General features: G+C 30.2%; 2 protein-coding genes across 2 annotated transcripts; both read right to left on the bottom strand.

Moving 5' to 3' along the window:
* Positions 1-10,752: 10,752 nt before the first annotated feature.
* Positions 10,753-13,081, bottom strand: LOC114424459 (pseudo histidine-containing phosphotransfer protein 6-like). The gene is made up of 5 exons (XM_028391308.1): positions 12,817-13,081; positions 12,537-12,667; positions 12,119-12,262; positions 11,433-11,505; positions 10,753-11,136 (listed from the first exon to the last, which is right to left on the bottom strand). The coding sequence occupies exons 1-5, from the start codon at positions 12,883-12,885 to the stop codon at positions 11,083-11,085; spliced, it is 471 nt and encodes a 156-aa protein (XP_028247109.1). The 5' UTR covers positions 12,886-13,081; the 3' UTR covers positions 10,753-11,082.
* An 8,575-nt stretch (positions 13,082-21,656) lies between these two features.
* On the bottom strand, positions 21,657-23,783 carry LOC114422860 (palmitoyl-monogalactosyldiacylglycerol delta-7 desaturase, chloroplastic-like). The gene is made up of 5 exons (XM_028389407.1): positions 22,989-23,783; positions 22,754-22,894; positions 22,515-22,655; positions 22,249-22,355; positions 21,657-22,158 (listed from the first exon to the last, which is right to left on the bottom strand). Exons 1-5 carry the CDS (start codon positions 23,556-23,558, stop codon positions 21,945-21,947), a joined length of 1,173 nt encoding a protein of 390 aa, XP_028245208.1. The 5' UTR covers positions 23,559-23,783; the 3' UTR covers positions 21,657-21,944.
* Between the last annotated feature and the right edge of the window lie 2,560 nt (positions 23,784-26,343).

The following is a 26,343-nucleotide window of genomic DNA, read 5'->3' on the forward strand; positions in this document are numbered from 1 at the left end:
TAAATGGCAGATAGTTAATCACTGATATTCTCCTGGTGTGTATGGCAATTATTGTATGATAATTTCATATTGCACCGGTTCGAATCTTGGTAAGCAAGAAAAAAAAAAGATAGACCCTTGGATTGAGGTATTCTATAATACCTTTCTTTTATTTTCATATCATTCTTATCTGGTAACGAGTATTTTGGTCATTAAAAACATTAATTTTTTTTATTAAATGCTGTCATAATATCATTACCAATAAAAACATCATATCTAAGTTTAAACCAAGCAATTAATGCTTGGTGTTACTAGAAAAACAGGTTTAATCTTTAGAAAAATGACAATTTTAATACCCCAAGCAAAGATATCTGTGTAAAAAGTAAAAAACAGTTAAATTTTAGAAAACTATTTTAATTTTTGTCATACAATTATGCATGATATATTAAATACTTAGAAGAATAATTTTATAATCTATATCAATTAACAACTGAATCTAACTTTAATTGATTAAGTAGAATATGTGGATTATTACAAACCTTCTGGTATAATTTTTAATTTCTACGAATCAAACCAAAATAACTTATAATAATCTTATTTAATTTTAGTATAATAAACCTTCAAAGGAGATATTTATAATTTCATTGTAAAATATTATAAAATGAAATGTAAGTCAATTGTTTGGTTACAAATTTTTCTACCCTGAAGTTTTTTTATTTTGTTTTTTAAATACATAGTCAGTTCAAGATTAAACTACTAAAGATTGAGTTTTAAATCTACCAACATGTGTTTTTATTTTTTAAAGTAAAAAAACTGACATATAGATTAAAAGGCCTCAAATATTACTCTATTGTTTAAAATAAAAAAGTTTCTCTCAACTTTTTATTTTAAGTCTCACTTTTTATTTTTTTATTGGACCAATCTTATTTCAACAGCAGGTGACCGGGCTCCTATAATGTCACACCTTATCACCTTAATTTCTTTTCTTTCTTCGTTTATTCCAACTTTTCACATTATTTTTTAAAATTTATATCTATATATTGCGCAGCTAAAAAAATAGTAGATTTTTTTTTTGCTAGTCTCCATTTTGTTTCGTTGATTGCTATTTGGATTAGGGCCCATCATCCACTCAATTTATTACACTCCATAAGTGGCCTAAAATTATCAATGGAAACATCATAAGAGAATAAGAGATACATGTGAACCTATCAAAGAGATACATTCGGCGTTAAACAAAGCTTGGATCTCAAATCTTCAAGAGCCTCCTATATATTCAGCTACTTGTATTTAAAATACAAGGTGCAAAATGAGAATGCCATTTTTTCCGGTTTGTATGGATATTGTTGTCAGACAGTGTCATCGCGGACCCGGTTCGAATGCTGGTAAAGAAAAGAAAGAAAAAGCCAATAGAGTACCCTTGGATGTATAATACCTCTCTTTTACTTTTATATTGTTCATGTCGAGTAATATTATTTTAAATTTTGTGATACAATCATGTATGATATAGCATTATATATCTCAACACGTAATTTAATCAAAAGAATATCTAAAAATATGTGCGTATTTGAAGGAAAAACTGAATACAGGGATTGAATGACCAAAGTTGTGTATTTTCACTATCACTTTGATTCACATACACAACACATATTCCCTATCCCGTTTGATGGCAAAAGAAATTCCTCTGGCGTCAAACAAAGTCAGGGACTAATTTAATGTTCAATATTTATTGGTAAAGATGCACAAACTCAACACCGGATTCCCTATCCCGTTTGGCAATTGTTGATCAACAATTCCAAAATGACTGTGGTTCGAATCCCAGTCGTGGATGGTGGTGGTGGTGTTATTATTGTTTGGTGATGATGAGGAAAAGATGATGATGCTGTTGAACCCAAATGAGGTATTATATAATACCTCTCTTTTTTAGCTATCAGTAACATTTTTTTGTTATCTTCTGGATAGAGATTCTAATGCTTCTAACAAGGATGATTTTTCTCGTCGAGAATAATGTTGTATTTTTCAATAATATATTTTTTAATCTTCTTGTTGCATTATAGAAAATATTAAATAAAATAAAAATGTTTTTAATATAGTAAAAAGGTAAAAATATTTAATACTTTTATTCAACATTTAAAGAGGATTGGGAGAAAAATATTATGGTAGAATTTATAATCATTCTGTTGTCATACTAATATTACTTTATTAAATATTTTAAAATTTAAATAAATTAAATGCTTGAATTTAATTTAATTTAATTACTTAAAGGTAATTGCCACTAAGTATTCCATAAATATTTTGCTGTTTTATTATAAAATAAGGATATTTTCTCTTCATCGATTTTCCCTACATACTTTTACTGATAACAAAATCATTAAATTGTTATAAATGTAGGTTTACTTTTATTTTTGTTTACAGGTGCATATTATAAATATATTAAGTTTACCTTTTAGTTAAAGTTATATATAGACTCAAAATAGATTGCAGCTGTACTTATAAATTTAATACCTTTATTGTTAGATTATAACATGAAAAACAAACTATCTTTCTAAAACTACAATATTTTATATATTAATATTTACCAAAACATAATATTTTCTATATTAATAATAAAAAATGCCTACCAATATATATATATATATATATATATATATATATATATATATATAATACTAATTAAATTATATGATGTACTATTTTTTTCAGTTTCTATTTTGTTATTGTTATTGGGGTTAGGGCCCGTCTTGGTTTCAACGTTAGTAGCCCAAAATTTTGAATGCAGCACCATAAGAGATGCATATGGAACATTTTACATTAAAACAAAAGAGATACATGCAAGATCCACATTTTTTTAGCAAGACTCGTAGATTTTGCTGTTTATATTATAAAATAACAGATTCATAAAAGGGTTACTGGCATTCCTGGTACGTATGGTAGCCGATGAAAGTCACTTCCATAATCCATAATGAATCGGGTTCAAATGCTGGTATGGAAAAGACAAGGAAATTAAATATATGTTCTCTGCATGAGGTATCCTATAATACCTCTTTTGATTATTTTTTTGATATAAAAATGCATGTAAAGTCACCACAAAAAGAAAAGAAACCCCAATTATGTTAACCCCTCATCCTTAACATATGCAATATTAGATAAATGTTCTTTATTAAATACTTTTAGATTTTTTTATTATGTGATGTAGTCATACAATTTATCACGCCAGCACCTAATCAAGAAATCATATTGGGATGTCCACTCCTAATTATATTTTTTTCATTGATAAATTCAAATTCGAATTCTAAAACATACTTAAAAAACTTAAACTCAATTTCACTCAAATTAATGATGTCTATGTATAGATTATAAAATGCTTGTGGTCTGAAATATGGAAAACTAATATAAATAATATATGATTAATATTACATTAAGTCTCTCTTTACACTATCAATACACTATTTACTTTAAAACTTTTGCAATAAACCTTAGAATTTTTACAAATGTTACATTTTTTTTTGTTTTTTAATTATTATTTGTGATTGCGTCATTGATACAAAATAGTCAAACCTAAGAACTTACTAAAGGACCTAAGCCCAATTCCATGTAGACCTAACTATATGTTGGTATATATGTCCCATTTCTTTGATATTGTTTATTATGTAATTTATAGGGTTGTGACTTGTTTATACTTTTTTGGTAAATATACATTGTGATTTAAATTGAAATATATATAAAAGAGAAAAGAAAGTTGACCACTTGAACTGAATGATGATAGTGTGTAGGATGTGTTCATTTGCAATAATAAAAAAAAAGAGAGAATAAAAAATGAGATAAATGAAGAGTAAAATGATGGGTAAGACTCACATTTTTACACTTTATTTTAATACCAATTTACTATTGGTAAAATGGCAAGAGATGTACTTAGGTTGTTGTTGTTGGAAAATGCAATACATTTTTTACAGTGTTGAGCTAAAAATGAAATCTAGTGGTCCATTTGGACTGAACTAGCTAGGCAGGTATTCTTAATTAAGCAGTCAAGTTAGTTGGCATCACTTGGGTAAACGATTTGACTAAAAACTAACATAACACCGATCAAAGTTCGATCAGTGTTCGGTCCACTGACTCCATTCAATAGTTTGTCAAATGCTTTCATGTGGCTAGCTAGTACCGAAAACGATAAGAGTCACGTCTTTACTCAGCTCCTAAGTCCTATCTGACCCAATGAACCAATTATACGTAACAACGTCACCATATATTTAAATTTTAAATACTCTGTGTATATGTAACAACGTCACCGTATATTTAAATTGGTATGTGTATATGTAGAGACAGTGCAGTGGCTTTGGACTTTTGGCCGAATAGATTCTCTTGCAGAGTGGCATTCTCGAACTGTTTGATAGAAAGAAGCGAAAAGGGCTTTGGGAAGCCACGAAATACAATCACAATGCAATGCAACCTATTGCATCTCACTTGCCTTGTTTGGTACTTGAACCTATCCCTCTCTTACGAGCTAGAGAGAGAGAGAGAGAGGAAAAAAAAGAATAGAAAAGAACAAGTTCTATTCCTATCCTAGCTTCCTGCGGTACATACCTTTGGCCTTTTGTACCCAACTGCAACTGGGATTGGTGTGACCAGAGTTCTCGCATCTCGTGTAGATAGATAGATAAAGATGTAAATTCTTAGTTTCTTTGCATCAGACCGGATTCAATTCCCAAACTTTTTTTTTTTTTTTTTTACAAAACTAATAATAATAATAAAAAAATGTATGTGAGGTGTTTATCTTGCAAAGATTGTTTCGGTCGCATGAGATGCAGGAGATACTTTCCTGAATGATATTTTATATTTAGTTATTTCTGTCTAATAACAGAAAATGTCATCCCCAGTATTATTTTTTGTGAACTTCATACGTTTTTAAATCAATTATAAATATAATTAATATAATTTTTTTTTACATATCAATTATAAATATAATTGATGTCAAAAGTTATTACAAAAAATATTCACATAGTATCATTTAGGTTGACGTATCCTACATCCTATCTCAATGAAACAATCCCTGCATGTTAAATACTTGTCATGCTGCACCATCTAGCTAAATTGTTTTTTTTTTAATGTTTGTTTCCTAAAAAAAATCCAATTCCCCAAACGAACTACACATCTCATATCTTGTATTTCAAATTTATTGCCTATGGAACTAACCAAGAATATATATACTAACTATCTACCCAAGGAAAAAGGAGGAAGAGTTTGACCTAGGTGGAGAGATTTCAAGAAAAGTTTAGCAAAAGACTAAATTCTTTCATGAAGGAAAAGAAGAAGTAAAATTTATTTATTTTAATCAACTTTTAGAATAAGATTTATTTTTGTTTTTAATTATATTTTTGGATCTACTTTTAGACTTGTATTGGGCTACTACCTTTTTATTGTTATTTTCAAATCTTTTAATTATTAGATTAATTATTGGATCTTGGGCCTAATTTAGGATTATTAGTAGGAGTTATAAATAGACTCCTTAAACACTTTGGTGACATTATCTATCCTTTTTGTTTTCTATTTCAGGTGTGTTGTCATTTGTTTGTTTTTGTTTAATTCTATATTATTATTTTATCTTCCTTTGTTTTGTTTCTTTGAGTCTATTTTCTTTTCTGAACTATATCTAATATCAATATCTTTTTAACTTCTTTTTTTATTTATAAATATAGTCATAAAATTCGTGTAAAAAAAAGGAAAGCAAGAAGTAAAAAAAAAAAGAAAAAAAAAATCCAGTTTTCAGATTTGGAGGCAAAATTCTGTTACAATCTAGATTTGGATTTTCCCAATCACATATTTGCATTCAAATTTGAATGGTGTGCCAAAAAAAAGTGTAGAGTTAAAAAAAACACAAAAAACAAAATCTACATTTAGAGTCTTTCTTGTTTTTGCATACTTCTATTTCCCAAAAAAATGTATCTTGTTGATTATTTACATCTAGTATAGTTCAATTCTTGGACAATTCTTTTATTCATTATGGAGTCTTTTAGTTTGTCTTTCTTGGCATTCCTTTTGAGCATTCCTTTTGAGCATTCCTTTCATTATTTTTGTTTGTCTTAAAAATTCCTTAGTTTTATCTTAGAGTATTTCTTTTCTTGGCTTCTTGAGTTGAGTTTTGATTTGTGACATATTTCATATTGAATACTTCTTGATTTTGAGCTTGAAGGTTCTGCATAAGAACTGAAAAGAAGCAAGAGTGGTAAAAGGTAATAGTGCATATTATAAAAGAATAAAAAGCCTTGAAAGTGTGATACATGAGTGAACTTAAGTGAAACACTAAGTTAAGTGGTGAGGTCCTATTCTATTTTTTACTTGTGCACTAACTTTTCTTGTAGGTATGACTTCTACAAGTGGAGATGCTACTCCACCATCTCTAAAAATCGCAAGGCTCATGACGGAGATGATTAAACTTGATGAGCAAATGAGAAGAATGAGTTATGAAGATGAAGAAAGGATGGAGAGAATGAGAAAGGAGAATGAAGAAAGTTTGGGAAGAATACACAAAAGTATTAAAGCTTTTAGTGTGAGGATTGAAAATATAGAGCGAAGAAGAGTGGTAAGATCATCTAATTCTTCTCATGGAGAAGATGAGGGGTATGAAGAGGATGAAGGAGGAAGGAGGAACGAGATGTATAGAGAGAGAAGAAATCATAAAAGATATGGAGGTAGACTAAGAAAGGAAGGGATTGAGGGAGTGAAGGTGAAGATCCCTACTTTTAAAGGGATTTATGATCTAGAAGTGTATCTTGAGTGCGAAATGAAGGTCGAGTAAGTCTTTGCTTGCTACAACTACAATGAAGAGAAAAAGATCAAATTGGCCTCCCTGGAGTTTGAAGGATATGCCTTAGTGTGGTGGAATCAAGTGAGGAATGATGTTGAGAGAATGAGAAGGTTGTTAATTGATACTTGGCAATACATGAAAAGAGTTTTGAGAGAGAGATTTGTGTTGTCTTATTATGGGAGAGACCTTCACAACAAGCTCCAAAGACTAATTCAAGGAAATATGAGTGTGGCTGAGTATTACAAAGAGATGGAGATTTCCTTGATTAGGGCTCAAATTGAGAGGTCTCAAGAGGCCACCATGGCAAGGTTTTTGCATGGTCTTAATAGGGAGATCCAAGACATTGTAGAGTTGCACCACTATGCCTCTTTGGAGGATCTCATTCATTAAGCTATCAAGGTGGAACAACAATTAAAGAGGAAGCAAACATACAAGAAGTCCCCCTATGGCTCTTCAACTTGGAAAGATAAGGAGACATTCAAGAAGGAGGGAGGGTCTTCATTCAAATCTCATGAAAAAAGGTGTTGCCCTTGGTAAAAATAATTCTAACCCTACTCCCATTTCTTCAAAGGCGAGTTCTATTAAATGTTTTAAGTGTTTGGGAAAGGGTCATATTACCTCCCAATGTCCTAACAAAAGGACTATGGTTGTGCTGGGTAATAAGGATATCACTAGTGCATCTTCTTCTAGTTCTTATAGTGAGAGTAAAAGTGAATGTGATGTACAGCCCCTCGAAAGTTATCTTTTGATGGTTAGGAGGTTAATGGGGAGTGTGTGTAAGGATAGGGATGAAACTCAAAGGGAGAACATTTTTCATAGTAGGTGCATGGTCATGAGGAAAATATGTTCTTTGATTATTGATGAGGTTAGTTGTACTAATGTAGCTAGCCAAAGATTGATTGAAAAACTTGCTTTGGAAACTTTCCCTCACCCTAAGCCTTACAAACTACAATGGTTGAGTGAGAATGAGGAGCTAGCTGTAGATAGACAAGTTTTGATATGCTTTTCCATTGGAAAATATGTTGATGAAATACTATTTGATGTAGTCCCTATGGAGCTAGTCATCTCTTACTTGGAAGGCCTTGGTAGTACGATAGGGATGTTGTCCACAATGATGTCACAAACAAATTTTCATTTGTACATAAAGGGCAAAATGTTACCCTTAAACCTTTGTCTCCAAGTGAGGTTTGTGAGGATCAAATAAAAATGAGAGTGAAAAGAGAACAAGAGAGAAAATAAGAGAAAAATAAAATTGATGAAAATAGAGAGAAACATGAACTGAGAGAAAAGAAAAAAAAAGAGTGGAGATAAAAAAAGAGTAAAACTAAAAAAAAGATGAAAATCAAGAGAGAAAAATACAGAGCTTGTTCGTGAGAGAAAAAGAGGTGAAGAGAGTGATGCTAGCTAGGCAACCTATGTATTTACTAATGCCCCATGATTATTGTTTGTTTTCTGTTGCTAGTTCTTTGCCTATAGGTGTGGAAGAATTACTAAAGGAGTTTGGGGATGTCTTTTCCAAAGACACCCCTTATGGGTTACCTTCTTTGAGAGGGATAGAGCACCAAATTGATCTCATTCCAGGAGCTTCCTTACCAAATAAGTCAACATATAGAAGCAATCTGAAAGGGACAAAAGAGATCCAAAGGCAAGTGGAGAGCTTGATGGAAAAAGGTTGGGTGAGAGAAATCTTGAGCCCATGTGCTATGCCTGTCATCTGGTAAATCAAACCTTATTTCAACTTCTAAGGTACATGGTAGGTAAGAATTTGAAAGCTTGGGAAGAATGCCTACCCCATGCTAAATTTTCTTATAATAGGACACTAAACTCTACTACTTATTCTCCTTTTGAGGTAGTTTACTGTTCTAGTCCATTGTTTCCTCTTAATTTGTTACCTTTGCATAATACTTCTGCTATGATGAATAAGGATGAGCTTTCTAAAGCCAATTTTGTTAAGAGTTTGCATGAAAAGGAGAAAACACAAATTGAGAAAAAAAATTGAACAATATGCTAGATATTCCAATAAGGGGAGAAAGAAAATGATTATCAAACCGGATGATTGGATTTTGATTCACTTGAGGAAGAATAGGTTTACTTTCAAAAGAAAATCTAAACCTCAAGAAGAGGGAGATGGTCCCTTCTAAGTTTTAAAGCGCATCAACTATAGTGCATATAAAATTGTTTTACCACTAGACTATAGTGTGAGCAACACTTTTAATGTTACTAACTTGACTCTTTGTGATGTAGATATCTTTGACATCAATTCGAGGGAAAATTCTTTCCAAGAAAGAGGGTATGATAGATGACTATCCAAGGAGGAAGAGTTTGACTTAGGTGAGTTCAATATGGATAGACCAATCACTTGAGTAAAGAGTAAAAAATTTCAACAAGAGTTTAGCAAAGAGACTAAATTCTCTGAAGGAAAGAAGGAGAAGAAGAAGTGAAGTTCATTTATTTTAGCCAACTTTTAGAATAAAATTTATTTTCGTTTTTAATTATATTTTTGGGCTTTTGTAATGGATTGCTACCTTTTTATTGTTATTTTTAAGTCTTTTAATCATTAGATTACTTATTGGGCCTTGGGCCTAATCTAGGATTATTAGTGAAAGATATAAATAGATTCCTTAAATAATTTTGTTGACAATTTTTATTAAATTTTCATATTAGACATAGTTAAGAGAATGTCTCTCTTGATTCTTGTGTGAAACCTTGGATTTTTATAAAAAAATTCTATTATTTGTGACAAATCATCCTTAACTCATCAATCTCCCAAGATTGTGACGTTATTCTTTACAACTCCTTTACTAATTCTGCTTTTTCCTTTTTATTTTCCGCAATTTTAGAGAGTCTTCAATAGATTTCTCAGTACATTAAAAATAAAAACCAATATGAGGTTGGTATATGAGCTGAAATTACATTCAAATGTTTTAAGATCTTAAGTTTAAGTGTTATAAATGAAATAAATGTAGTAAAAAAAAAGAAAACTTTGGGCATGCATCTTTATCCGTATTTAAATTTGAATGCATAACTTTTTTGTTCAATTTTTACGAACTTAAAAGAGTCAAACTATATTCGAATGTAGCCTTTATTTGGAATGCGCAGGGAAATTATTGGTGCATGAAGTTCGTTTCTTGTTTGTTTCCTTGTTCTTCCATTCTAACGAGGCTCATAATATATTTGTATAAAAAAAATCAGGTAAAACTTAAAAGAAGAGAAGCATTTTTTTATTTGATGATAATGAACAAGAAAAGTGACGATTCTTTCTACTTCTCCTGTCATTCTTTTACCTTTCGTATGTGGTTCATTTTCCTCACGAAAATGGTAAAAAGTTCCAAAATTACTTTTACTTTACAAAAGTTACACACATGTATTTAAAATCATGTTTATTCCAACCCACTCTTAAAAGTTATGCGTAATTAGTTTGCTAGCTGAACAGTTGGTTGAAATTAAACTTGTCTTACACCAAGTTACAAAAAATAGGTTACTCTTCAAATAAATGTATTTTATAGTCTAACCGAATTTAATTTAAATGTACCAGAAAAACAGTCCAATTCAATTTCTTGTCCAAGTTAAAAAAAATCCCAACTCTCTGTTCTCTTTCTACATTACTAATTAAAACATGCATTTTTTTATTAACCCTTTATTTTCATGTTTTCCACCGATTAACTTGGTCTTGATTCTTAATGGGATTAGGATCTCCAATTTTTTTCTTCTTATAATCAAGTACCTGATTAAGGAATTAATAAATAATATTTTTACTAAGCATTACATTAAAAATGTATTGAGAATAACAATACATTAATAATATTTTTTTAATAAATTCCCCTTTGAATTCTTTATTTGGCGCCCTTAAAATAATGGTTAGTACTTGTTTTGTTCCATGCATTTCCTTCCCAACCTTTTATCATTCCTATTCGAATTCCAATTCCATTTCTCTAACTCTAGCTAAAATACAAAGACGACATAATTTCTGCGAATAGTAAAAATCGAAACACCACCAACTTTTAATAGATTTGATCCACTTTAGTTAAAAAAAGTGAACAGGGTTACAGCGAAGCATACTGTAAGGAAGAGCATGATGGCACTACGTAGTACACTAGAGAATCCACAAAGCCAGAGGCGTTGATCCCTTTTTTCTATTCCCTACACAACAAAGCACAAAAGCTGGGTATCGCTTGGCTTGTCTATAACCGGAGATACGTGCCCTTAGCCTTACGAAACCAGAAATGAACACAAAGCAAAATAGCAAACAAATCCTAAAAATATTTTTTCATCATCATTTCATTTCCTTGCATTGCATTGCTTTGTTAATTCTGCACCGGGTACCTTACTCCTGCGGCCAAAGCACGTTGCTGTTCAATCTGCTCATTACCAAATAATAAACATAGTTAATTAAGGTCTCAAAAATTGACTCCTAGCTATATATCTTTCATAATACTAGTATATATCTAAAAAAATAGAACATTTTCATTTAAAAATTATCATATAGAAGTATTTAGAATTTGTTTTTAAGTAATTGAAACTATTTAGGATACGCATTTAATTTTCTTTTACTGAGTATCTTTATCCTTTATTACGCCCGTTAACAAAATCAGTATGAATTTAATAAAGCTCGGAATATAGCCAGCTACTCTAACATGGTACAGTGCAACTTTACTTGGAACAATTCGTGCAATTTGTTCTTGAGATAGCAATATTCATGCTCCAGCATCTCCAACGCTCGCAAGCAACTGCAATCGGATCAAAGATTAAATATATATAATAGCTGTTAGGTAGAACTTGGCAATAACAATGAACAAATAGAAACAAAATATAAACACAATGCTACTTAAATACTACAAGTATCATTTTTTCACTACATAATGGCTGAGTTTGTTTAATATTATAATAAGTAATTTTAAAATAAATGCTTTTTTAAAAATAACACTTATTTAATAAGTAGATAGGGTTTATTAATCAAAATAAATAAATAAAAACTGTTTTTTTTTAAGTCAAACAATTTAGACAAACAGATTAAAAAATAAAAAATTACTTATTTTATTAAAATAAATAAATTTAAATAAACTAGACCATTAATTATGATAGTGTTCTTTCAAAATCAGATATGCATCATGTAACTAGAAATATAATATTTTAAATATGATGGAGGCATTATAATAAAGACAAGTTTCCAAGTATTAGAACGTGAGAATATAAACATACAGTAGCAAAAAGGAATATTTGCAATAAATGGATAAAGTATGACATGATTAGGAGAAATGGAAAAAAGGGTAGTGGCGTTGGAGGGTTAGGGAGTAAAAAAAGATGCATGAATTTAGAGGGAGTTTGGCAAATGGAACTTACCCAGCACGGTTATTCTGTTCAGTAGCGGCACGAAAGGCAACGCAAACATTTCTAACTCTCTTGGCGCCAATACTGGAACTGCTACCCATGAACTGATTCAAATGGATCCCCATTTTCTTATAGTCCGAAAACTCCTTCTCCATCCTGCATTCATTATAGTAGCATCAGTCAAACCAAACCCATCATCATTTATTAATTTGTAATAATAATAATAATAATAATAATAGCTACAAAATAGTACTAGCTAGCTAGTAGTAACGTAACACAATAATACTAGTGGATCCTTCCTCACAATAACACTTAGAAGTAAGTGAATCCTTCCTCATAATAGTAATATAGTATATGATGAAAGAGAATTCAAAATGCTAATTATTAATGAAGGAAAATATAGGAAGAAGAAGAAGAAGAGAGTGATTACAGCAAAGCTCTGAGATTTCTGAGAAGCTTTTCGGATTCGTGGAAATAAATGTTGACAACCTCGGAGACGAAGTTTGGGGAGGTCTCATCCTGCAGCTGCTGAAGCTGCAAGAATTGCTCATCCAACACTCCCTAAGCAAAGAAAAATAAACAAATAAATATAAAGAAGCTAGTTAGCATACATGATGTTTTGCCAATTAAGATAGGTTACTACCAGTTATAACTTGTGCGTCTCAAACGTGATTCTTTCATTTTCAACGAGTTTCCAAACACATAATTACCTGGTGGAAGAGAAAGGCGAGGAGACGGTTCATGTCGGCCCACAAGAGGTCCGCACCCAAACCAAGCATCCACAGAGGGAGACCCGTTTTGGCAGATTCAACCAATTCACTTAAATGGATTTGATGATCAAAGTGTTTGATGAGAGTGGCCCTTAATGGAGCACCCTCTTCTCAGCTAACTCAAACCACTTCAACTTTCTTTCTTCTTCTTTTTCTTGTGGGGTTATAGGTTTACAGTTTTGTGTTCCACTTCCTCCCTCTCTTATATTGTACATGTACCACTATTTAAAGCCTTGGACCACATTAATTATTAATTCTTGTTCATCCTCCCATTAATGCATACCTTTACTCCTAAGCTTCAATTAAAATATAGTAAAATTGTTTAAATAAAACTTATAGTTTTAATGTATTCTTATATTTTAAATTTAAAATAAAATAAAACTAATTAGAAATTTAATATTTTTCTGATAGCTTAAATAAATTACTATAATAATATTATTAATCTTTGACTTATATGCTTTCAACACAATCGAACGCCTCATTAATTTTGATTCTACAGAATAATTTATTTTAATGGTTTTATTTTAAATGGTCAATTTAATTTTTTCAAAGAGAAAGAAAAATATTTAATTAAAAAGTTTTCAAGTAATTAAATAGCATAGTTTTGTATATGAAACTATTTTTATTTTTACCGTAATTATTGTTAATGTATTTTTTCACAATGTTATTCTAAATAATTGTCTGTAAATATGGTAACAACTAAGAAAAAAAAGTTATACATCTTCGTCCAATGTCAATTTATTATATATAATAAATTTATTAATTTTTATAATAATAATCTTAAAAATAAATAATAATAGGGTAGTATTTTACATTAAACTCAACAAATTAATAAAAGCAACTTTATTAAAATCTAGCTACAACAAATGCAAAAAGGAAAAATGGGGTAGGGCGTGCAGGTTTTGATTGTTATCGAGGTGAATGTGTGTTATCTCCCGGACCATCCTACATACTCGCAGACGAATTGGAAGTGTTGGGAGTGGAGGTATGGAACCAACCTGCTGTCCCCGTTACCGGTCACTTAGCATGCGCCTGTCCTCTGCAAAATGCTGCCTCTCTTCCCACCCGACACCACCTGCACCGGTAACCTGTCAGTCACCACCACTCCCCTCATATACTTTATAGAATATTTTATTTGTGCACCTCATCATTTTTTTTACATATAGTAGTGCTTAATACAGGTAAATTTAATTTATACATTTAGTACTAGTTAATTGTTCACGTTCAATTTTGCATAATAATGTAGTTGGTCACTTATTGAGAAAATAATTAGTTACAATGATGCAGTACATGTATATATAATTTGGCATGACATGATAAAGCAAGCTAGGGTTGAAAGTTCAAAGCCATGCAGTTTCACAAAAGATGTTGATGTCCGGGCGTGGCTTTTTTTCTTTTATGGTTATATATTTGTGGTGGTGACAAAGGCTATTAACCTCTATGAAGATGATTCACCTTTCTCATATATCTGTGTTTTTTGAAACCTTTTCCCACTTTCCCGAGGAAAAAAAGGGTGTGGTAAAAAGAAGAAGAAAAAGAAGGCTTGGTTGAGGATGCTGCTAGGGTCAGTAGTGACCGTGATGGTGCATCGAAATCAGGGCCCTTTGAACAAGGTTGGTTCTCAGTGCACACTGCACAGTACACAGGTGAGTGAGGGTGCTGAAAAGTTTAGACCATGCTCTGGACACGTGGTGCATTATGGGTAACTTGGATTTTTTGTCTCTAGTGTATTGTGTGCACAAGTGCAATTTTTGAATGTGAAAAACTATCAAGTCTGAACTCTGAATTTGAAGATCCACTTTTCTATACGATTTCCATCGGTGATGATGGAGCAATCCAATTAAGTGAATTAACAACTATTTATTTTTATTATATAATATTCATATAAAATATTTTTCTATTTTATAATAATTAATTAATTATATTTTTGTCGAAAACTAAATTCAACACGAAAAATATTTTTCTCATCACAACTTTTATCATCTACAATGTATAATTTTACTTCAAAAAGTCAAGTTGAATACCGTTTAAACCGATAAGACAATGATAAGAAAGGAACTAGTATTTTCTTCACCATTAAATTAAATAATTAAAATAATTTGGATCAGGAATTTATTTTTTTATAAAAACACTTATTAAGAGGATAAGGGTTGTTTTGATCATTTTTTAACACACCTCGCATGAATGCGGATTTTTTTTTTCAAATAAAAGAGTTTTAATCAAGAAATAAAGTATGCTCTAGGAGCTTTACATATAATGATATAAATCACAAAATCAAAATTCCAATTGTATTTTTAATTTTTAGATAAAGTTTAGGTGAGTTTGTTGAGAGAAATTTTAGTTGAAGTAGGTCTTAGAAAGTTGTGAAGATCCAAGTAGATCTTTAAATTCAAAGAGTATATGTATGTAAAAAATACTTACAAATCATATAGGTTTAAATATTTTTTTTATCTTTCTGTAATTTAATTTATTTATTTATTTTTGTTCCTGTAATTTCTTTTTTATTTTAATTCTTATAAATGTGTTTTTTATTTTTTGTCTTTAAAGTATTTTATATAACACTTTGAATAATAAAAGCTACTTTAAAGAGTAAAAAATATTATCTAAAATACTTTAAGGATAAAAAATAAAACAAACACATTTTACATAAATTAAAATGATTTATTTAGAAGAAACAAATATATTTCAGCCAACTATATATAAAAAAAAAAGTGCTTGTATTGAAAGTGGAATTAAGATACGAGTTTATGCTTTGCAACCCGACTATTTTTTATTGATAAATGGTAACCGCTTAAAATAACTAGAAAAGTTGAAATAACATATTTTTTTACAGTTTTTTTAGTCCTTTGTTCAATTTTGAGCCAATCAGTATAATAATGTAGGAGACTGTGAGTGTATTTTTGCTGAGGTGTTTTGTGGATGGAGAAGAAAGGGAGTTTGGGAGAGGGCTGCACTCATTTTATCTCATAATGTATGGAATTAAGAGAACAAGATATATTGATGCATTTTTTGTGGGTTTACATTTTGCATTGCATCTTTACAAGAGCGAGATTATTAGAAGAAAATTAAATGAAATGGTTGGCGTACGTGGTTTGACATTTTTTTTCTTCATTTATTCATTGTATAAATTTGAAGTGCAACATTTTTATTAAATTAATAACAATAAAGTAGTTTGATATTTATTTAATATTTTTTAATAAATGATAAAAATTAAGGATAAAAGTTCCCTTTCTTTTTAGTTAAATATCAAACAAGCAAAATATAATTCCTTCCAATACTATATAATACTACTACATTCTTTTTTATTTATCTCTCTTTATCTTCTTTTATATTTTTCTTTTATTTTATAAATTGTTATTATATGTATTGTACGAATATAATTAATTTGTCTAATGTATTATTATAAATAAACAACTATTACATAAATCATGGCATATACAGTAACAAATTTGTTTATACATTGATTTTCTTTAAATACTATTTTATATATTTTGATATGTCTAGTTGCACTCACACATGCAACCGTTAAATATGCACTTTAACCGTACAGAGGTTTAAAACGCGCAGCCCAATCTAGGTTATGGGTTTACGCATACTTTATCTTAACTTTGTTTTATGAATCAAAACGAGCATATTATTTTATTTTATTAATAATAATAACCTCGATGTGTTTGCTGAAGGCATGCTTTGTCTCGACGTAATCACATTGATTAATCTACAAATAAATAAGATTAATGATATAAATACTTCACACCTATAATTATCTTTTATCCAATTGCAAACTACGGCTGAATCAATTGGCGTATCAAATAAAAGTACCTGATAAATTAATCCAAACCATTAATTTCATACGAATGATTAAAATTCGATTTATACATATTGTTAGCCAGTTAACAGCACTATACATGAACCTCATTAGATTATACCCACAGAAAGCATATTAAGTAAAGATTTTTTATTTTTTATTTATATATCACACACATGTTTTACAAGAAACAGTTATGTTCAAAGTTAGATATAACTATTATGTAGCATTCTTGAATTTGAAATTAACATGTTAAGTTAAAATATGTCAATATATTGATCTACGGGCTCTATGATTATTAAGTAGTCCCCCTCCACTCCTATATAGGTTTTGAATACCGAGCTTAAGTTGCCTTCTCTGGTAAAATATTATCATTGTACTTTGGGTCACCGTAGCAATACATGTACTATATACTTATTTTGGTGCGAATGTGTAAATGGAAGCATGCTTTATGTTGACGTAACCAGGTGCAGATTCATCAAACTAAAATTATTTTACTTGAAATACTTCTGAAGGCGATCATACCGATGTTTCAATTAAACTTGTTAATCTTAATCATAGTCCATAGGCTTCATAATCGTGCATTTTGCTCTCCCGTGCTATATGAAGTCTATTATTCAATTCCTGCAAACAATGCCTTTGGTCTGTCTTCGTATGATTATTATTTCATTCCCTTTATGGCCTCGAAATTCCAAATAACATGAATAGCAATATTCTAGCTTCTGTTCTTGTTCCATAGAAGGCAAAAGTTGAAATCATGCTGTTCTTGTATTCTGTTCATTTTCATATAATTGACACAACCATGAGGTCATTAAGGTATGGTGATTAACTGATTATATATGTTGTAAAGGTAATGATGAAAAATTGGTGGCTTCAATGCTCGAGGCTGTTACTGTTATTCTTACTTTTTTAGTAATACCTACTCTCCTCTGTTTGATGCATCGGAGAACTTCGAGTTCCAGCCACATTCCAACAACAACAATTGATAACATATGTATGAAATTGACATAGAAAACACAATATATATATACTCTGTGTGTATTATTCACTATGTAAATATTTTTTTTTTTTTTCACTATGTATGCTTTATAGTAGGGCAACCCACACCCATATGGAGTACACAAAAATTATCATAAAGTGTACGTAATGGAAATTTTAAAGAATTCGCAGTCTATTTTATGATAGAATTGTTATTTGATTACACCACGAGAAACTATACTTTTTGAGGAGATTAATTATACATCATATCCTTAAAAGTTATAAAAATAATCATTTCAATAATTTTGTAATCACGATTTAAATTATTACAAAATCATCATTATTTAATTAAGGATGAAAATAAATCAAAACTAATAAACGTTACCTTGCTTAGATTAATATTAATAGCATTAAGTCCTAAAGAGACTAAATTCTAGTGGACAAAATGCATAACTCGATTTATTTTTATTAGATTATATTTCTTTATAACAAATCTTATTGTTTAACTAATACTTATTAGTAACTAATAGATACTACTATAAAAAAACTAATAGATAATCATAAATTTATTGTTCTAATAATTTATTTTTACTATTATATATATTAATTTTGAGAGCTAGTCTCTCTCCTCAAATAAAAAACTTACATTTTCTGGTAGAAGGACTAACAAATATAAATTTGAGTAAATTATAGTCACTATCCACTTTTTATTACACTAGACACCTCTATTTTTTTTATCTTACAAAAAATATTTTAATTGTTTTTTTTATTTCACTAACCACCTTTTTATTTTTTGAGTTAATTACAATGATTACTCTTAGTGATTTATTTTTATTATACTCCTTTATTTTTTTCCTTTTCGGTATTACTTTAAACCTCAGTTAACTCCATAAAACTTTTGTTAGTAAATTTAATAATATTAAAAAGACATTCATTTATGAAAAAAAAATAAAGTCAAAAGAAAATAATCTTTAAACAGTGACAAGAAGAATTTTGTTGGCAACCATTTTAATACTCAATTATATGTAATTTTTTTGTTTTGCTTAATTGAACTTTAAATCTTGATTCACCTTGTTAAAATTTAATGCGAACCATTTCATACATACACTTTTTAGCAATCATTTTAATATGGAGCAATTACAAAGTTAAAAAAAAACAAATAAAGACATTTTAAGCAAATAAAATTCATTAAAAACCATTTGTTCCTCATGCAACAATCTCAAACTAATATTTCTCACATCTAAAACATCAAAGGATGACTTCCACAGAAAAAAAAAATATCAAAGAGTATTGGTATGAAACAAAAAATCAACAATTAGGATTTTTTGTGTTGGGTTAAAAAAAAAAACAACAGTGCCTAATGTAATAAAAACAAATTACATGGGTATGATCATTGTAATTTATTCTAAAAGTAATACCAAAAAAAAGATGAGTGGCAGAGTGTAATAAAAGTAAATCAATTGAATGATCATTCTAATTAATTCTATAAATTTTTATTTAAAGAATTAAAAATATAATTAAGTCTTAGGAAAGTTGTAAAAGTACTTCTCATGATATAGCAAAGGCCCGTCACGTTCACTACTTAATAGGCCTGCTGGAGATCTGACAAACCGAATGGGTAATCCTTCCCCCCAAAAGCTCGCATGAGCAAGTCCAATTTAATTTTCTTTGACTTAAGCTCTAAGCCCAAGAGAGAGAGAACAACCAGTGGCAGTGAGATGAAAGAAAATAATGAACAAACTAACAATGTTTTCATGTATAGAGTAAATATTTATAAGTTCAGAATGTACAATCATTTCTAAATATTTATGTTGTGTGTATTTGTTATAATAGAAGACGTTTTCATTGTAAAAAGTGAGAATTTTATTTTATTATGTGTTTTTTAATAGAAAAGATATTTAAAATTAAGCAGTAAATTATAAAAATAAATTGTGTAAACTACTTATTAAGTTGATACGATGTTTAAAAATTTTTAATATATAGACTTTAAATTCATATGTTAAATTTTTTTAATATTAATAACTAAATAAATTGAGATTGATTAAATTTAAATAATAATATTTGATTTTAAAAAAATGACAAAATATAATGTATTTAGTTTGATATAGAAGCCACATTGAAAGATAGTAAACTGGCAAAAATTCACTCTAAAGAATGAATGCTCGAGGAATTTAATTAGAATGCATAAGTTATATTGAGGTTGAATAAATTCTTTGAATATTAATCCTAAATTCATTACATTGATCCTTGTTGGTTTTCGAAAAGGCTTCGCTGCCTGAGGGAGGTGCTCGAAGTGGAATAAGTTGAGGACTAACACCTTGCCTTAGCAAGGCTCATCTTTGAAAAAAAAACGAAGAAGAAGAAAAGACACATGTAAAATCAAACTTAGATCAAATTTTGATGTTGATATATGAAATATATTAGCAACGCATTGATAACATTCTCTTCTGGATACTGCTTTTTATTGTGTAAATTTTTTCACTATATACGTGAAGCCCATTTCTAAGTTTTGATGCACATGAGTTACAAGAAATACATAACATTATATTGTCCAAATATTATATTGCCTGTCTAACTCAGTTGGTAGAGGGCAAAGCTCTTAGCTTTGTGGTCGTGAGTACGAGCCCCACGGTTGGCGTTTTTGATTAATTTAGAGTTACATTTATTATAGATTAAAGTAGAGCATTTCTAAAATTAGAGTTTATAGATTAATTTGCAATATTTTAAAGTGAATAATTCTAGATAAAAGAAAAAGCACGAGTAACAATATTTACGTTAAATAGAAAAAACCACTGCACAGAAACAAGGAGAAAAGAAATTACACTTTTCCTTAAAATAAGAAAACAAACTTTTAAGAGAAATTCTCTCTTTCTCCCCAAGGATATTTTCCAAGCGTGGAGAATGTTAATTCTTAACGACTGAAGTGTTTGTTCTTTTAGATCCACCATGAAGACCTTGCTCGTGCACTGTGTAACACATGATAAATCAACAATTCATGCATATTTAACTGGTCGGTGAAGCCAAAGAAAAATACCCAATAACATGGACGGTGCATTAAAACTACTGTAGAAGCGCGCAAAATATGGTTTCCCATCATTTCATGATAAATCTATAGCGTATAAGTTTTCAACAAGTTCACATTTCAGCTTAAATAAATAAATCTCATATACATTTTAATATGTGTGAAAGTATTAATCAAAAGGGGCGTATTTCCATGCCAAGACTATTGATTGTATTTAGTGTATGTTCAATTTACAGTTAAAAATTCTATAAATTCTATACTGAGATGCATTTCAATGTAAATTCAAAAAATAAAAACAAAATAAACACAAAAGTAAATCAATTTGCAAAATGACTTTTGCTTCAAACTTAGTTTTACAACAGAACCAAACATGCACTCAAACATCTACAGAGTAATAAGCATCAAATGCACAAATACTAGGCACTTAGGCAGAATGCTGTACTCACCAATATTCCAGTAAAGAATTATAATTATAACATGTGATTCTAGTGCTCAATGTTTGATTGAAAATTTCAAATGCCACTGCCTAGAAATGTGGTGGGACCAATACAACAAAACGTTTCACATTTGTGTTTGCAAATGCGTTGAGAATTAGTATTACTTTTCGGTTTACATGCTCCAAAATTCGTGTAAACACGAGAAAGAAACACACACTTAGTAGTCTCCATTGAAATTATGAATTATGAATTTGGCTTCAGAACCACAAGTTTGCGTTATTATTATACATTGAAAATCTACCAACTTTTGGAGAAAGCATACAGCGTTCCCCCAAGTGGGAGTGCTGTGGAGCCAATTGCCTTCGTATGAACAAGGAAGCTTAGTAAAATTGTTTATCACAAAGATAGTCTAAAACTTTTCCATTCAAATATATGTTCTGCCTATCTGGATAAAAAAAAAATGAACAGTAAAAACTTACATCTCAATTTTTTTTATTCTATTCTACCGAACAGATCCTAAGAGAGTTTAGATAGTATGTACGAAATTTTAAAATTGATTCTCATTGAAGCTCAATGACTGACTTTCAATCACAGTATAATAAGATAATAACTAAAGGAAGATGCAAGGATAATAATTAAATATTCTTGTGTGTCAATATATAGTAACATTATTTTCTAGTCCCATATACATGGTCAAATCCAGCATCGATGATGGCTGAAAGTAAGACCCAAAAAAGAACAATTTCCCTACCAAAACTTTTGTGCCATCAACGAGTACCTCTAAAATCCTTTTTATTTTCATTTTTTTTTTATCATTTATTGTGTTTCATGTGGCAATTGAATCACTATTGAATGCCATTTTCTGCTTCTGACTCTCTGTGGGTAACTTGACGTCAGTGGCCAACCCAATAGCTTGGAGAAATCTCACAACGTACCAAGTCATGTCTATTTGCCACCACTCAAGTCCATGTCTAGCTGAGTACTCAAAAGCATGGTGGTTATTGTGCCAACCCTCACCAAATGCAAGCAACGCCACCCACCTAAGATATTTTCAATGGATTATAATGTATATATAAAAACTCAAACCAATTACCAACTATGAAATGTTTAAGGTAAAAAAAAAAAAATACCAATTATTTCTGGACAAGTCCCTGGTGTTCCATGCTTGATTCCCCCAGACATGGCAAGCTGAGTTTACAAACCAGGTTATGTGATAAACCCAAACAATCCTCACTCCCTGTGTTTATAAAAAAAAAAAAAGTGTAACTTGGAATAGCCTTCCAAATTGGACTTTAATTTTCTCTGTTCTGTTATGAGTTTTACCTAACCAATGACTCAATTAAGCAAAAGAACAACAAACATCTTTTAAAAGTAAAATGAAAGAAAATTTTGGTACCATTCCCCAAACAAGGAAAGGAAATCCTCCTGCGGCATATAAAAGGGCTCCCAAAGCAAAAGGGTGGGCAAGGTAAGTGCTTCGGAGAAATCTATAGAAGGATTGTTTCTCCAAATCACCAACATTGTTTGCCTCTCCACACTGCACATATATAACATCCCACAATAAATTTGCAAATTCATTAATTTAAGGTTGTTGTTTGCTTCTTCAGAAGATGTATTTCATATTATCATACATACCCTTTCTAGGACAGAATTGGTATCAAATAGCCAACTCATATGACTGAACCAGAATCCTTCAGTTGGGCTATGAGGGTCTCTCTCAGAATCACAAAACTGGTGATGGTACCTATGTGTGCTCACCCAATCAATCGGATTCCCCTGCACCACCAAAAACCAATGCATGAAGAATAATTGAAGAAAGAGACAGAAAAAGAAGACTGAGAAAGTTTTGTTTTGAAGAAACAAAATTGACCTGAAGAGCCAGGACCCCACAATAGGCAAAGAAGTATTCAAGCCATTTGGGAAGCTTGAAACTCCTGTGAGAAAGGTTCCTATGGAAAGAAAGAGTGATACCAAAAAGGCCAGTGACAATATAGAGAGCCACAGCCACCCAAAAAGCTGGCCAATTGAAATGGAATGGAGCAAAGACGCAAAGGAGATGCATTGCCAACACAATTCCAGCAGTGCCAAAATCCAAAGAGTTCCATTTTCTGCCAAAGAAAACTCTCCTCTCTCTCTTCACCTCAACCTCTGACAACAAAATCTTTCTGTGTCTCGATGCCCCTTCCTCCTTGAAACCTTCTCCAAATGCAGCATTGGCATTGGCTTTGGCTGTCACTGCCAAATTATAGGTAAAGGGGTTGTTTTGAAGGGAAATTTTGGTTTGCGTTGGGTTAAAGTTAAGTTTTTTAGTGGAGAGAGCACTGTTGTGAGAGAAGGAGCCAAGACCAAGAACGGTTCTATGTAAGCGTGGAAGAGGGCAGTGAAGGGTGGTGAAGCGATGGAGAATGGGGTTTTTAGGTTGGGATGTGAGGAGAGCCATGAAGGAGAAATTGAATGGTTTGTGTTGTGTTGTGTTGTGTTGTGTTTTGTTGGGTTTGGGTTTGGGTTTTTATGTGGTGAAGTTGATTGTGATGTGCAAGTGACCAACTAAACAAACAAAGCACTTGTGGTGTGGACGGTGAAGAAGAGAAAAAAAAATGTGGGGTGGAGTTAAAAGTAAATGGGAATAGAGAGGATAAGGCGATGTCCCCTGTATGTGTTGCCCTATGAATCACATTGGCTGCAGGGATTCGCCTAATAAGGTCCAGATTAAACCCCCTTGTTTTCAGTATTACAAATTTTAAAGATAATCTCCCAACTTCAATTTGGATCCTGGAAAATAGAACATTTCGTTCTTCCTGTTAATTTGTGGAAGATGATAACTTGTATAGGTTTCAGTAAATTAAATTCAAATATTTTTGGATTACAAGGTGTGGAGTATTCATTAATCAATTTCTTTCGAGGAACTTGACTATCCTCTTTCGTCCCAATCGTCAACAATTTTTTTTACACCCACCAGATTAAAAAATTTAAAAGGCTAAATAATCAAATCCTTTCATAAAAGTGTGAAGCAATTGATTTTTGAAAAATAACCTAATTTAAACTTAGTCTCTGAATTGAATATGAAACAAATACCACAAGTTTTTATGATAATTTAATGATAATTAGTCATAAAAAAACTTTGTAATTTAATATCAAACTGATCTTAAAAAAATATAACTTAATAATAAAATTATCTCACAAATTTAATGAAAAGACTAATTTATTATATTTTTTACATATTTAAAGATTAAACTTATATTTTTCATCTTTTAGAAATCAATTTATCACAAAATTATACTTTTATAAATAAATTTCACTATTTATCCGATTTAAAATTTAACACCTTACTTAAGGTATTACTCAAACATTTGGTATTCCTTCAAAGTTCAAACACTAATTTGATAAAAAAAAATAATACATAATAAATATACATCTGTCAAAATATATGATATCTAGGGATGATAATGTGTATTGAATCTAATGGATACTTATAAAAATTATCATGATGAATAGAGTAATTACTTACTGAATAAGCATAAGGTCGGATACTTACCAATAAATTTTAGCAAATACAAGTACCTTCATACCCGACCCTTCACATATCCAAACATAATAATAAGAATTGAATTCATTTTAGTTTATATAGTTTTACGAATATGCAATTTTTAGTTCTCATATATATCTTGTACATATTTACCAAAAAATAACACCATTGAAATTCATTCAAGAAATATTTTTTCTCACTAATAAATATGTCTTAATTTATTAATATACTAATATTAATATTACTAATAAGTCAATGAATGTGGCTTCACAATAAACTAAATTTATTTAAAAAATTACTAGTAATTAATATATTTAAAAATATACATTTCTTCACAATCTGATCTGAATTAATTTTTACAAACACTAATTACCATTATAAGTACTTAATGCTTACCTATCAAGTCAACAGGAGAAATTTATAGTACGAGAAGCAGAGAGATATGAGATTAACCTCAGCTTTCCGATGTAAGTGTTCTTGCCCGAGAGAAATCATCAACAAGTGATATTAACAATTTTGTACATGGCAGGAGCAGGAGCACAAAAAGGATAGTAGAAGTCAAACACATCCCTAAAATGACAAAAACATTTCACAATGAAAGTAATACCTCCTAGTTTGGCAAAAACAATTAATCTAAGCAAGTGTTTGAGAACCTGAAATGACCAAATAATGAGTAAAAAGGTCATTATCATATCTACAGACCTATTGGTAATTATGCCTGAATGCAATGGGACAAAATTACACAATTCCAACACTTCCATCCAGGATATAGCTTTTTTCATTTTCATTTAGACAATCATCAAGGAATTCATGATAATATGTACCACTCTCATCTATAGAAAATAAACTAATTTAAAAAATTATGTTCCTTAGCTAGCTTCTTTTACTAGTTCTGTCCAGCAAGATCAGTAAGACTAACTCTGCTAGTTTTAGACTAGAGAAACCATTTGATGAAATTCACTGCAGCACCAGACAAACAAAACAAAAAGGTAGCAATTACAGGAATTAACAATATAGAAGTTTTAGAAAGGCTGAAAGGCATGCAATGATATCACTAGAAATTCCAATGATGAAAAAAGAACTTGAAAGCCATAAAATCAGAAAGAATTCAATAAATATAAAATCTAGGTATATTAAATCTGGAGAACTTAGCATTTGGTCACATAGTGCAAAAGTACATCATTTATATATAGATAGATAGAGAGAGAGATTGATTAGATTCTTCATCTTCATCTTGGAACCATGCAAATTTTGGAGCAACTTTGTGATATAAGAATGAGTGGGTGAAATTAATAGATTTCACAATAAATTAAAAATAAAAAAAAAATAATTAATACATCTAAAATAACTCTATTTCTTACAAATAGGAGAAAAGGAATACACCTTTTGGTGTGCAGGTAGTTTATTTTTTGTTTTTAAGTATTATAGAGAATATTTAATGAGTGTTTTGATAACATTTTATCAAAAAAAATTAAATACTCAAAATAATAAATATTACATATTTTCTGTTTTTGAAATAATAAATAATTTTCCTTTTGAATGAGAATTTTCTAAAAGCGTTTATTAGCATTTACTTGTTTTTTGTGTTTCAAAAACCACTACCAAAGTTGACTAATACTATTATCTTCTTAAAAATAAAAATCTTGGGTTCGAGAGGTGTTATTATCCTCTTAAAAATCTTGACTGAGAGGTGTTATTA

Source organism: Glycine soja, chromosome 8 (assembly GCF_004193775.1).
Source record: "Glycine soja cultivar W05 chromosome 8, ASM419377v2, whole genome shotgun sequence".
Taxonomy (NCBI): Eukaryota; Viridiplantae; Streptophyta; class Magnoliopsida; order Fabales; family Fabaceae; genus Glycine; species Glycine soja.

Coding starts and splice junctions, on each gene's coding strand:
- LOC114424459 (XM_028391308.1), bottom strand. CDS start 12,885: ATGCTTGGTTTGGGTGCGGACCTCTTGTGGGCCGACATGAACCGTCTC. Junction 12,263..12,536: donor AGAAATCTCAGAGCTTTGCT/GTAATCACTCTC, acceptor TAATGAATGCAG/GATGGAGAAGGAGTTTTCGG. Junction 11,506..12,118: donor GAACAGAATAACCGTGCTGG/GTAAGTTCCATT, acceptor ATCCGATTGCAG/TTGCTTGCGAGCGTTGGAGA.
- LOC114422860 (XM_028389407.1), bottom strand. CDS start 23,558: ATGGCTCTCCTCACATCCCAACCTAAAAACCCCATTCTCCATCGCTTC. Junction 22,656..22,753: donor CCAATTCTGTCCTAGAAAGG/GTATGTATGATA, acceptor ATATATGTGCAG/TGTGGAGAGGCAAACAATGT. Junction 22,356..22,514: donor CTTTCCTTGTTTGGGGAATG/GTACCAAAATTT, acceptor TTATAAACACAG/GGAGTGAGGATTGTTTGGGT.